The following is a 12,327-nucleotide window of genomic DNA, read 5'->3' on the forward strand; positions in this document are numbered from 1 at the left end:
ACATGCATCTTCTATGATTTTTTCGATGTTGGAGGTTATGCTGGTTCTTCTCTTTTGGAGGTTTCACTCCTCTATATCGTAGGCATACCTCCCCTGCCTCTTCTTACTATAACAAGCTTGAGTCTGCTCAATTCGGAGCTCATTTGCAGAAGTTGTGGCAGTTCAGGCTTTTGTATCCTCTGGTTTCTCTGTTGTGTTCCTGAAGGCCTCAAGCGGCGGTACCGCTCTCCTGAGCGGTAGTACCACTTGTAAGCGGAAGTACCGCGGCCCTGTGTCGTGCGTAGTACCGTTGCTTCCGGGGATGCATTTTTTCAGGTCGGGTTGCGCGGCAGTGGAACGGTAGTATGAGCGGTAGTACCGCCCATGCACTACCGCTCCACTTCCGCTCCCCTCCAAGACCCTGTGTGCTCCCAACGGTTGTAGGGCGGCAGTGGGTGTGCGGCACTACAGCCTCTAAGCGGTAGCACCGCTCCTTTGAGCGGCAGTACTTCCTCTAAGCGGTAGCACCGCTCCTTCGAGCGGTAGTACCGCTGGTGCGGCTCTGCTTCACCCCATCTGTCCTGCTCTGCCTCCTTAGTGCCCTGAGCTGCAACCCCCGCGGTAGTATCGCTCTGGCGGCACTACCGGCTCGTGGTCTCCCACCATTGCATTTCTCTATGTGCACTACCGCCCGGGTACCGCACGTGTGCGGGCCGAGCACATAACGGTTGGATTCGGGAGGTCTTATAAAAGGGGGTCTTCCCCATTAAACCCTATCCTTTTAGCTCGTGTTCTTCCCCCATTGTTGACCTTCTTCGAGCTTGCTATCTCTCAATCCCTCCATGGATTCTTGCTAGTTTTTGGAGGAAAAGAGAGAGGAGATCTAGATCTACGTTTCCACCAACCACTTTCTCCTCTATGTGAGGCGAACCCCTTGGATCTAGATCTTGGAGTTCTTGGTGTTCTCCTTCTTGTTCTTCCTCTCCTTTTCTTCCATAGCTTTCGTTGCTTTGGTAGGATTTGAGAGTGAGGGACTTGGGCACTCTGTATGCCCTTGCCATTGCATTAGTTGCATCGGTTTGAGTTCTCCATGGTGATACGTGGAAGTTACAAGTTGAGAAGATTATTACTCTTGGGTGCTTGGTAACCTAGAGCTTGTTCCTCTTGGGTGCTTGGGCGCCCTAGACGGTTGGTGGTGTTCGGAGCTCAATCATTGTGGTGTAAAGCTCCGGGCAAGCGTCGGGGTCTCCAATTAGGTTGTGTAGATCGCCCTGAGCAATTTGACGGGTACCGGTGACCGCCCCCAAGGGTTGCCAAAGTGTACGGGTTCGGTGACCGCCCCCAAGGGTTGTCATTTGTACGGGTTCGGTGACCGCCCTCAAGGGTCCCTTAGTGGAATCACGGCATCTTGCATTGTGCGAGGGCGTGAGGAGATTACGGTGTCCCTAGTGGCTTCTTGGGAGCATTGTGCCTCCACACCGCTCCAAACGGAGATTAGCATCCGCAAGGGTGTGAACTTTGGGATACATCGTCGTCTCCGCGTACCTCGGTTATCTCTTACCCGAGCTCTTTTCTTATGCACTTTACTTTGGGATGGCCGTATGACATGTTATTTTTCTTGCTATCACTTAGTTGTTTATCTTGCTTAGCATAAGTTGTTGGTGCACATAGGTGAGCATAGTTGTTTTAGGTTTTGTGCTTGACATATTAAACGCTAGTTTTATTCCGCATTTGTTCAATCCTAAACCGTAATTATTTTAAAGCGCCTATTCACCCCCCCCTCTAGGCGACATCCTCGATCTTTTAGCAACCCTTTATCACTTTGTGCATGCTCGCTGAACCGGCACCTCCCCATCCGTCATACTCACCTCGCCACGCACAAGATTGCCCTAATGTCGAGTGCTTGATGGCTAGGGATTGGCAATGGTGCAGCTCCTGGTGGTGCATTGTCAGTGGTTTCGATTTTGTTGCTGCTCGTGCGCTATTACGACGACTTTTCATGTCTTTGCCCCTCGGCATGTATGGTTTTCCTTGTAAACTAGATCAAGATTTTCGATTTGGTCTTCCTTATAAGCCACATCACGGTTTTCAATCTGGGTCTCTTGTGAACCGAATCATTTTATTTGAATAAAGATCAATATTCATGTGGGGATTCCTCCCCATCCCCCACGTGACGTGTTAAAAAAACTTTATGGCTCAGTTTTTTTACGGGTAAAGAACTTTATTCCTTAGATAATAGAGAGATCATGTACAATGAGATGAGAAATAAAGTCCAGAATTGAGCTATCCCAAACCTCGGATGATCTATTACTAAGGGAGTATTTTGCTAAGCTATTTGCTATATTGTTGGCTTCACGGAAGCAATGGATCACGTCCACCTTTGTTAAGCCTGCAACAAGAGCTTTACATTCAGAAAACACAGCTGCATCTGGGCCTAAATAAACATCTTGAGTGAGTGCTTCGACAACATTCGAGCTATCCGATCCCACTGTCACCAAATTGCAGCCAATGTTGCCGGCCAAGTAAAATCCATTTTGGATCGCTACCATCTCGCCGCTTCTGCACTTATGACATGCATTATAAACCACACAACTGCACCTACAAACTGCCCATGGCCATCTCGAGCTACTGCTCCTGTAGCTCCAGTCATAGTCTTAACACAGAATGAAGCATCTACATTAATTTTAACAGTTCCTCTACTTGGTTTTCTCCACATGTGATCACGCTTTTGAACCGGTCGATTTGGAGTATATGCACAGACAAAGTTTGTTGCTACCACCTTGATAGATACTGCAGTACACTCCGGTGGCCTGATTTTTTCTCCTTTAACGAACTGACGCTGCTGCCACCAGATGTACCAACTCGCCACCGCAATTAGTTCCGCCATAGGAAGCTCCCCAATAGAGGATCGCCCCCTCATCAGAATATCCATGGTGATAGCACCAGATCGGTCTTCCCCAACTGCTTTAAGTATTTCCTCTTTCAGCCCTAGTTGGGTCCAGACTTCCAATGCTCGCTTGCAAGTGAATAGGCAGTGATGTGAATCTTCAGACCCAATACGATAGTTTGGGCATTGTGGAGAAGTTGGGATATGTCTACCAGCTAGTGTTCCTAGACACGGTAGTACCCCGCGAAGCACTTTCCACACGAAGTGTTTTACCTTCCCTGGTATCTTAAGGCTCCAAATATTTTTCCACGAGTCACATTCTTGGTGACTACCTAGTCCATTACTACGGTTCCAGTGGTGTCCAAATTGGTGTTCAAATTCGACATAATATGCCGATCGTACCGAGAAAGTACCAGAACGAGTGTGATGCCAAGCTACAAAATCATCCATCACTTCCACCCGAAGTGGTATTTGTAATATTCTGTGAACATCGACGAGTGAGAACACAGAACGTATAAAGAGCTTCAGCCCATTGGCCAGTGTGCGGATCAATCCATTCTTCCACTTTCCCCAACATAGTTGTTCCTCTTGGTGTGATGACCTTCCTAGATTCACTAGTTGGAATCCAAGGATCGTTCCATGATGTTAATTTGTGAGCCAGTGCCCATCCTCCAAATGCATCCCTTTTGAACATTTGTATGCCCGCGACAATACTTTGCCATGTAAAAAAAGAACCCTTTTTAGAGCCTGCATTGAGTATATCTCCATCTGGATAGTATTTTGTACTAAGAACAAGAGTCCGAATTCTGGAGTAGTCGCCAACATTGTTTTGCTAGGAAAGCAACTTTATGGCTCAGTTTGTACTTGTTGAATCTATTGTGCTTATTTTATAATCTAAAATTTCAGGGGGGAAATAAGCAAAGTAGATCAAGCAAACACTAAAATAGGGACCTTCTTCCCTCGGGCAAACAAGTTTACGAAAATCCACCGCAGCGCCAAACGCAGCCAACCATAGTGGCTTGGTACGATTGCGCAATCACAACACGATGATTTGTTAAAATTTTGGTTTAAAAAGAAATTCTCCAGCTTCACATTGAACCGAATCAATTTGTTCTTCCTCCTCAGAATTTATTTCAACAGAAGATGATATATAGTACCATAGATAAGCATAGATTGTTTAGTCATGAACCAAAGACATCCTCCTCCAACAAGCGCTTAACCTGAGATCACTAAAAAACTACCTCTACGGCTCTACCAACCAAGCAAGTTCTACAAAGAGAATAACTCGGAAGCCCGCGTCTATAATCATGTAAACCACCAGCACATCAGCATGATAGTTTTGACTTTTGATCCAACTATCAACAACAGAATCCAACTTGGAAGAGTACATTTCTCCAGAGGGCAAAAAAAAAAGATGCACATTATGATAAAGCTCTGTGCCTTCAGCATACCATCAATCAGAACACCTTTACTTTGCATGTTGGACAGTCTGCATTCCTGGGAAAAACTTCTCTAACTTGGCACTGGAGAGAACCTTGTTAGGGTCCAGCTCCATGCGCGCCTTGTTATACGCGTCAACGGGGAAGCGTTTCCGCAACCTAGCCTGCAGTTGAGCAAGTTCATCCTTGTCCTTCGGAACCTGAGAAGAATCAGAAAGAATTCGTTAGGAAGCAAACCATTTTGTCAATAACGCTTGCAAGACAGTTTAGCAGGCCACTGCTATGCCTGCAAGAGAAGAGATGATTCTCTTGAAATGAACAGGTATGATGCTGATCTTCCACCACATCTGCAGCAATGCTTACTAACAAACACCAAACGGTAGTATGTGCATGAATCTTGCAGGTGATAGTTAAAGTTGGTACCTCAATTTTAGCCCAGTGTTCATATGCAGAATAATCATCCCAGAGACTAGTTTGCGTCAGACTTCTGTAGTTGAAGAACTCCTCGGTAATATCCTTCCTTTGGCGAGGATCCGATGTTGGTAAATACATTATTATACCAACCTGCATTACATTACCACAGTAAGTATTTTAAGAGGACTAACAAAGAAAGTAGTTAACTAAAAGTTGAAATATGGTAAAAACTGCATAAAACCTTGTGTCATGGTTAACAATTGAGTTTTGACAGATTCATCTACAAAATTTTCTATATATTTGACAAAGTAGCATGAACCAAAGTTCTTCCATGACTATTATTAATTTATTACCGATACTGACACCTATACATACTGATTTATGTAGGTATCTATGATCACAAATGACATACTGTTGAGAATAGCAAAGTTTTTCATCGGCTTGTAAAATAATTATATCAAATATCACAGTTTGAACTGAGTTATACAGGGGAAGTGTCCTCTAAAGTTTAAAATATCCTAAAAGAATTACTCTCCGATCCATAATAAGTGTCGCAGTTTTGAACTACGGTTAGTTCAATCTTAGTTCAAAACTGCGACACTTAATTTGGATCGTATGGAGTACCAAATAAGAATAGAACATGTTCTACATTTCTACACAAAATTAAGATAAACCCAAATCTCATTTGGGTCAATAAGAGAAAAATACTTCTGGAACTGTGACAGTGTTATTGTTTAGTAACTCGGTAAGCATTTGCCTTTTTGATATCTTGCAAATCTCAATTGAGTTGAATCTTAAATTATTGCATGGAAATAGAACATGCCCTCCTGTGAATCTGGTATAACTTTATAACTTTTGTAACTCGCAGCAACATTAATTAACACAACAATAAAATGTGGCAGAAGAACAAGTTACCCATGAAAATATGTCATCTTCTTCACAGCTTGATGCCGGACTCATGGGGCTCCTGCTGCGGGCAGTCCAACGCTGCTCAATAGGTGCAGGTGCAGGTATATCCTCCTTCTCAATCAACTGTAGCAACTCCTCCATATAATATAAATCCTTCATGTTTGGCTTCGCTAGAGTTCCTGTAGGGAAGCAGGTTTCAGAAACCCACTGCTGCCCACCACAATCAAAACCTAGTATTTCATCACTCCAGCCCATGCGATATCCCTCAGACTTCTTCCAATACTCAGCTTCTGCTTTATTAATTCTGATCACATGATCTTTATCCAGAGGATCAAGGGCGAGCAATTGATCCCTCAATTCAGTAAATGAAAGTTGATCTATCGCTGGGTCTTTACTGTCGGCTTCAGTTCTGAAAAACATCTATAAGGTGGCATAAGCTAGAAACCAAAACAAAACAAAAATCCGCTATTCCTGAGTAAAGCTAGAATTTTAGTGCAAATAAATTCAAAATTAGCTCCTTTGAGTAAAGCTGCAAGTGGTTCTAACATATATTCACTATTTTACTTGGCTGCATACACCTTTAATTTGTCTATCATTTCAAGGTAGCACAACTGAATGCCTAACGAGCAGACAAAAAGGTTCCACCTGACACTTCTTGTATAACTTATGACATATGCGACTCTTCCTACAAACATCACGGCTCCCCGTGCCTTTCTGTACGAGCCACAACAAAGTGACAAGGGTCTCAAGCTGGAAAGGTCAAATTCAGACTAAAACATGGAAGAGCAAGCTAAAAACACCATGGCCAGTTGGTAGCCAGAGTAAAATAACTTGCTCCCTACCATTTCAGTTTCTAACCAAGGGAATATTTAGCTGATTCATTCAGGTAATCAGATACAAAAGAATATCTGTATAAGTGTAGAAAATCTAAGTGAAGTTTGTTAGTACTCAAGTGCACACACAGTAAAAGTGTAAGAGTACTTGTAATGTGCTCTCGGGTTAACCGTGAAAGAGTTATGATGAAGTTTCCATACAGAAAATCAAGGAAGCAGTGCAATTTATATATCAAACCACGCCAAGTGTTCGCACCTATATTTCTTCAATGACTCTCGGTAAAGGTCACGAACATGCTGTAGGGCTTCATCCTTTCCATATTTTGATGCCAACTTTGGAGCTTTCCATCTTGAAGGAGGATTACATTGGACAACAACAACTGTATCAGTATATGGAATCCACAAGTACTTGATATGTTTGTTTTCAGAAAGCCATTTCCTGAAAAGGGCAGGAAAGCAAGGAAGTTAGGCATTCCTCTAGTAAAAGATACTAAAACTGTATATGGACTAAGCAACTGAGATGTGTAGCATTACTGGTGGTTTTTCTTGATTTCATCTGCATTAGAAACAAAAGTATGCTCAACAAGTTGGTGTCTTTCTACACACTGAAGAGTAACTTCTGCAACGACTCCTAGGCCACCAAGTCCACAGCGGGCAAGATAAAACAAATCAGGATCTTTCTCCCTTGATAACTCTATCGTCCCTTTGGCAGGAGTAACCAGTTTCATGCTAATAACCTGCTCATCAATTGGAGGCAATTTCGCACCAGTACCATGGGCACCAACCTGTAGGCAATCAAGAATTTAACATTTGAAATTAGTTACCCATATTCATATCATGTCCAAACTGAAACTAGTGGATGTGAAGCTTCATTCACACAAGTTGTAGAGCAATACCAATAAAGCAATTAGATCCCTCAAGCAGTAGGGCGAGTAAAGTTGGGCATCATATTCAGATGATAAGCAGTTAGCACGCATAAAAGCTAGTATACACAGTGAAAACAAATGGCAGTACATAGTTACTTTGATGCCATAAGAACTATTCATAACTAACATTCTACTCATTGCTCCTTTCAGCAAATATACTTATCTCTCTCTCACAAAAATTGGGCAATACTACGAAAGAGGTTCTTTTCAGTAGAAACACGTGGAATTCCATGTTACAAAGAATGTCAAAAACATTTGTAGCTGGTACAAAATTTGTAAGGATGTGCAATGAATATATAACAAAGACAAGGCTTAGAGAATCCCCCCTTATGAAAAGCAAATTAAGTCTATCTTCTTCGCAAACCTCAAGTATTGGAGAACTTCTGGGTAAGAAATCTAAAAATGGAAGACCCGGATGATAAGACTCGACCGAAGAGAACCTTCGGTCTTTCTGTTAACTATTTTCTGCTGATTGATGTGTCTGAACTAGAAAGACCACTCTAGCCCTTCTGTTAGTATGTGCAAGGACATGAACTGAATCTCCTAGTAAAATAACATGAAAGTTTTGCCACTCTCTGGAACCCTCATCTGTCACTACATTAAGCACGTTTGAACTCCTGCAACAGGCTATGAGGCGATGCTTTCTAGCTTTTATGCGAATAAAACAGGAACTAATGCAGTGTTGCTAATGTGAAGCATTTCATCGAATATCTTCAATCAAATTTGTGCCAAATGATTTTCCAATTTTCATTCTAGTACTACCAAATATCAGCGATACAACTCCTTGCATAGCGCATGTACAGAAGGAGTTGAGAATTATCCATAACCATAATTAATATCCTATTCACAGCTCCTTTGAGCAAATGCTTGTTCCTCCGAAAAAAGGGCAATATTAATCAAAGCAGTTTTCAATCTTCAATAGAAATACATGGCTCTATGTTAAAAAGAACATTAAAAACATCTGCAGATGGTAAACATAGCCATGTGCAATTAAATTTAAAAGAAATAATAAGCTCAGTAAGTATACATTATGAAGAAAAGCAAATAAATTATATCCTCTCAAATCTCAAGTACTCCCTCCATCCCAAATTACGTGTCTTAGATTTGTCTAGATACCGAACTTAACATGGGAGGAGTCCGTAAAGAGAGATCTGAGGAGTATCACCAAAGAACTAGCCACGGACAGGGGTGCGTAGAAGCTTGCTATCCATGTTCCAGAACCATGAGTTGGTTGCGAGATTCTTATGGGTTTCAGCTCTAGCCTACCCCAACCTCTTTGGGACTAAAGGCTTTGTTGTTGTTGTTGTAGATTTGTCTAGATACGGATGTATCTAAACACATTTTAGTGTTAGATACATCCGTATCTAGATAAATTTAAGACAAGTAATTTGGGATGGGTTGCATTAGGGAATATTTTAGTAAGAAATATAAAAAAGAAAGACCTAATTAAATAATAAGACTCAACCAAAGATAGCCTTGAGTCTTGTTAACCATTTTCTGCCGATTGATCTGTCTGTGAACTAAAAAGGCCCATCTAGCCCATATATTAGTAGGTGCAAGGACATGAACGAATCTACAAGTACAATACATGCAAAAGTTTTGTCAAACGTCGATGTCTAAAGCAATAGTAGATTAGTTCTACATTAAGTGTGTTTGAATCCCTGCAACAGGCTATGAGACGATGCTTTCTTGCTTGTATGTGAATATAACAGTAACTCTTGCAGTGTTGCAAATGTGAAGCATGCCATAGAGCACCTTCAACCAAATTTGTGCTAAGTGATTTTGACGATTTTCATTGTAATATCAAAATTCACTAATAGAGCTCATCGCATGTATGGAGGGAATGGCTTTCCCCAATTGAACAGACCTGAATGATGCCGCCGACCTGCTGCTCTCGAATGGACGCAAAGTTCTGCAGTGTGAGCCCATGCTCTCGGAGCGCATCGACGAGCTCGGCGACACGTATCCCGGCCTGCACCGTGACGGTCTTCTTCTTGACATCGACGTCTAGCACCTTGTCCATGAGCGCAAGGTTGACCATGCCGGCCCGGGAGAGCCCGAGGCCATTGGGGGACAGCCCGGAGCCGAGGGGTCTGAGCCTGCGTCGCTCCCTGTGGGCGGTGGCGAGGGCATCCTCGAGCGCCGGGATGGAGTCGGGCTGGAGGAGGACGCGGGTGTGGACCTCGTGAGTGCCGCTCCAGTTGGAGACGGTGTGGAGGTCGTCGGGGAGGGGCGCGTACTTGAAGGGGACGGCCTTCTTGTGGAGCGCGTCGGGCGGGAAGGGGAAGGAGTAGTAGGTGGCGGCGCCGCAGCCGAGGACGAGGAGCGCGTAGCCGGCGTACTTGCGGAGGTCGGTGTCGGAGGCCGGGAGAGGGGAGGAGGAGGAGAGAGCACGGATAAGTTGGAGGTTGTGGTGAGGCTGGGAGGGGGAGGAGGCGCGGCGGAGGAGACGGGAGAGGAGGAGGTGCCGCATCGTGGGGAGCGGGAGTGGGAGCGCGGCGGCGGTCGAATCGCGGCCGGAGGAATGGCGACGGGAGAGGCCACCGCACCAGATCGCGATGGGGTTTTAATCGCCGGTTCGTTTGGGAACGGGGTATTCGCTGGAGAAAAATTCACTACAGGGCTGTTATTTTTTTTCATGGTAATACGTGTCTCATTCATAAAAAACAAAGTACAAGTCACGTAAGGACCGATATGACAAAACTGAAAGGATGGTAGAACATCTCTGAGCTTGACACCAATGCTCGTCACCTGCCTCCGGCACCACCACAACAGCCACCGAAGAAAAAGAATGACGGGTCACCTCGTCACCCGAGCTCGACGCGGCTCCATCGCTGATATACAGCTTTGCGGATCTCCAAGGTGGCTCATCAAAAGTGAAGCCATTGCCGTTGAACAAATCAAACAGGGGCAACACCCCGGACACGCCATCGAACTCCAGATCTGACACCCCACCACGACTATTACTTGCGCTGGTGTCCACTTTAGCCCCTGTGGTTACAAATACCCGAAATACAGTCACCAAACTTGCACTTGGGGTCATCTACGGTCCATTATACGGTTTTGTGTATGTGTGTGGCTATGTGCTGAGTTGGCGCTAGTCAACCGCTGTCAAGTGTTCTTTGACTGCCACATGTGCCCAGCTCGCTCGAATACGCATGCACGCGAGTTCTTTTTTTTGCAAAACTGCCGGTTATTAAAAGATCCTCCCACCTGGTCGGATCGAGCCACCCCTGGTCCGACCGAGCCACTCCCTGTCTCGCTTCTCCCCTGCTTCTTGCTTCTCCCCTGGTTCGTCGTCGCTGCCGTGGTGGTTGCCTCGACGTCGCCGGCGTGGGCGAGCATGGCGATGGCCCCATGAGCTCGTCGTCGGACGCTGCGCCGCCGCTGTCCGCGCCATTTGGGAGGGGCTGCGTGACGTCCCTCTCGCACCGACGCGTCGTGACGACCATGCCTCGCCGCCCTCTATGGTACGTCACCGTTGTCGGCATGTTCTGTACTCGATTTGTCCATGAAAGCTCCGGGGAAGAGCTTGCGTTCGAGTTAATTGCGCACAGGTGCTAGGGTTTGGGCTATTTCTCTCCCCTTTTGCCATGGATGGTGTAGGGTTTAGGGTTTTAGCAGCGGACGTTGAGCAGGGCCACATATCAAAGTTAGGGTTTCTTATGGGCTATGGATGTTGTAGTTGGAGATGATCTAGGGTTTGCAGAGCAAAATTAGGGTTTGATTTTGGATATGTTAGGGGAAGGCCATGCTCGCTTCTCCCCTGTTTCTTTGCTTTATATGGCCTGGTTGTTGATCAAGGCGTTTTGCGCATGAGATGATCATTTTGCCCATGAAAGATCATATAGTTGTTCAGTGAAGGCCATGAATCAGTGCTTTCTTTCTGCAATATGTATGAATTTTGCTCTGTAAGATAACTGAATTTTTATGTGTTAACCTGTCTGAATATTGAAATGTCTGAACTTGATTTAGTACAATAACTGAACATTGACACTGAGCATTGCCACTTTGCTTGTTTTGGTCCAATTACATTCTTTACTGCTTGCTAAGCACCCTTGATTCGGTCCTGCTTACTCAGTTAACTAAGCTAATGGTGGTTTGATACAATAACTGAACTTTTGGAGTTAACTGAACATTTTTAGCTTGACTGAACCTTCATAAATGACTCTGTTTTTATCTTGTCTGAACAATGCCACTTTGGATGTTTTACAGGACCCCTAAGCAACCACTTCTCTGTTGAGGTCATACATGGTGGCTATTTCCTTTGTGCAGGAAAGCATAGGGATTATCACAAAGGTCACTCCATTTGGTATGACTACTGTGACATAGATAACTGGACACCTACTGTTGTTGCTAGTCTAGTGGATGAAATTGGGTATGAGTTTGAGGGCAGGATCAGGGCTTATTGGTGTGTTCCTGGGATTGACAGTGTACAAGAATGGATTAAGAAAGATTAAGATAGGAGACAACACTATGACAGAGAACATGAAGGATTGTGTTCTGAATGGGAATCATTTTCAGCAAATATTTCTTAATCATGATGAGAGCCTGAGATCATATATTTCACCTGTTCCTGTTCATTCTGATGATGAGGATCCTCCATTTGCCAAATTTAGTGGAAGTAGTCCAAAGAAAGAGCAAGTGCGTGATCAAGATGAACAGGAAGATCACCATGTTGAGCAAGTTGTAGTGGCACAGGAGCAGGCTGAGCAAGATCAAGATCAACAGCAAGAGGACAGTGTTGAGCAAGTTGTGGTGGCACAGGAGCAGGTTGAGCAAGATCAAGATCATGAGGTTGAGCAAGGTCTAGTTGAAGATGCACTATCAGAAAGCGAGGAAGAGTCAGAAGAATAGGATTACATCCTACGACCACCTCAACCAGGAGAGTACATGCATACATTTTAGTTTGAGTTCAGGGGCAGAAGAAAAAGCTGTAG

General features: G+C 44.4%; 1 protein-coding gene across 1 annotated transcript; it reads right to left on the reverse strand.

Moving 5' to 3' along the window:
* Positions 1-3,932: 3,932 nt before the first annotated feature.
* Positions 3,933-9,963, reverse strand: LOC123120310 (L-galactono-1,4-lactone dehydrogenase 2, mitochondrial). The gene is made up of 6 exons (XM_044540280.1): positions 9,255-9,963; positions 6,996-7,246; positions 6,718-6,900; positions 5,635-6,037; positions 4,729-4,869; positions 3,933-4,505 (listed from the first exon to the last, which is right to left on the reverse strand). Exons 1-6 carry the CDS (start codon positions 9,858-9,860, stop codon positions 4,335-4,337), a joined length of 1,755 nt encoding a protein of 584 aa, XP_044396215.1. The 5' UTR covers positions 9,861-9,963; the 3' UTR covers positions 3,933-4,334.
* Between the last annotated feature and the right edge of the window lie 2,364 nt (positions 9,964-12,327).

This window comes from Triticum aestivum, chromosome 5D, assembly GCF_018294505.1.
Source record: "Triticum aestivum cultivar Chinese Spring chromosome 5D, IWGSC CS RefSeq v2.1, whole genome shotgun sequence".
Lineage (NCBI taxonomy): Eukaryota > Viridiplantae > Streptophyta > Magnoliopsida > Poales > Poaceae > Triticum > Triticum aestivum.

Excerpts from the sequence above, each read along its gene's own strand:
- LOC123120310 (XM_044540280.1), bottom strand. The coding sequence starts at position 9,860 with ATGCGGCACCTCCTCCTCTCCCGTCTCCTCCGCCGCGCCTCCTCCCCC. Across the intron at positions 6,901-6,995 it reads GAAATCAAGAAAAACCACCA|GAAATGGCTTTCTGAAAACA; the intron begins GTAATGCTACAC and ends TGCCCTTTTCAG. Across the intron at positions 4,506-4,728 it reads AACACTGGGCTAAAATTGAG|GTTCCGAAGGACAAGGATGA; the intron begins GTACCAACTTTA and ends GATTCTTCTCAG.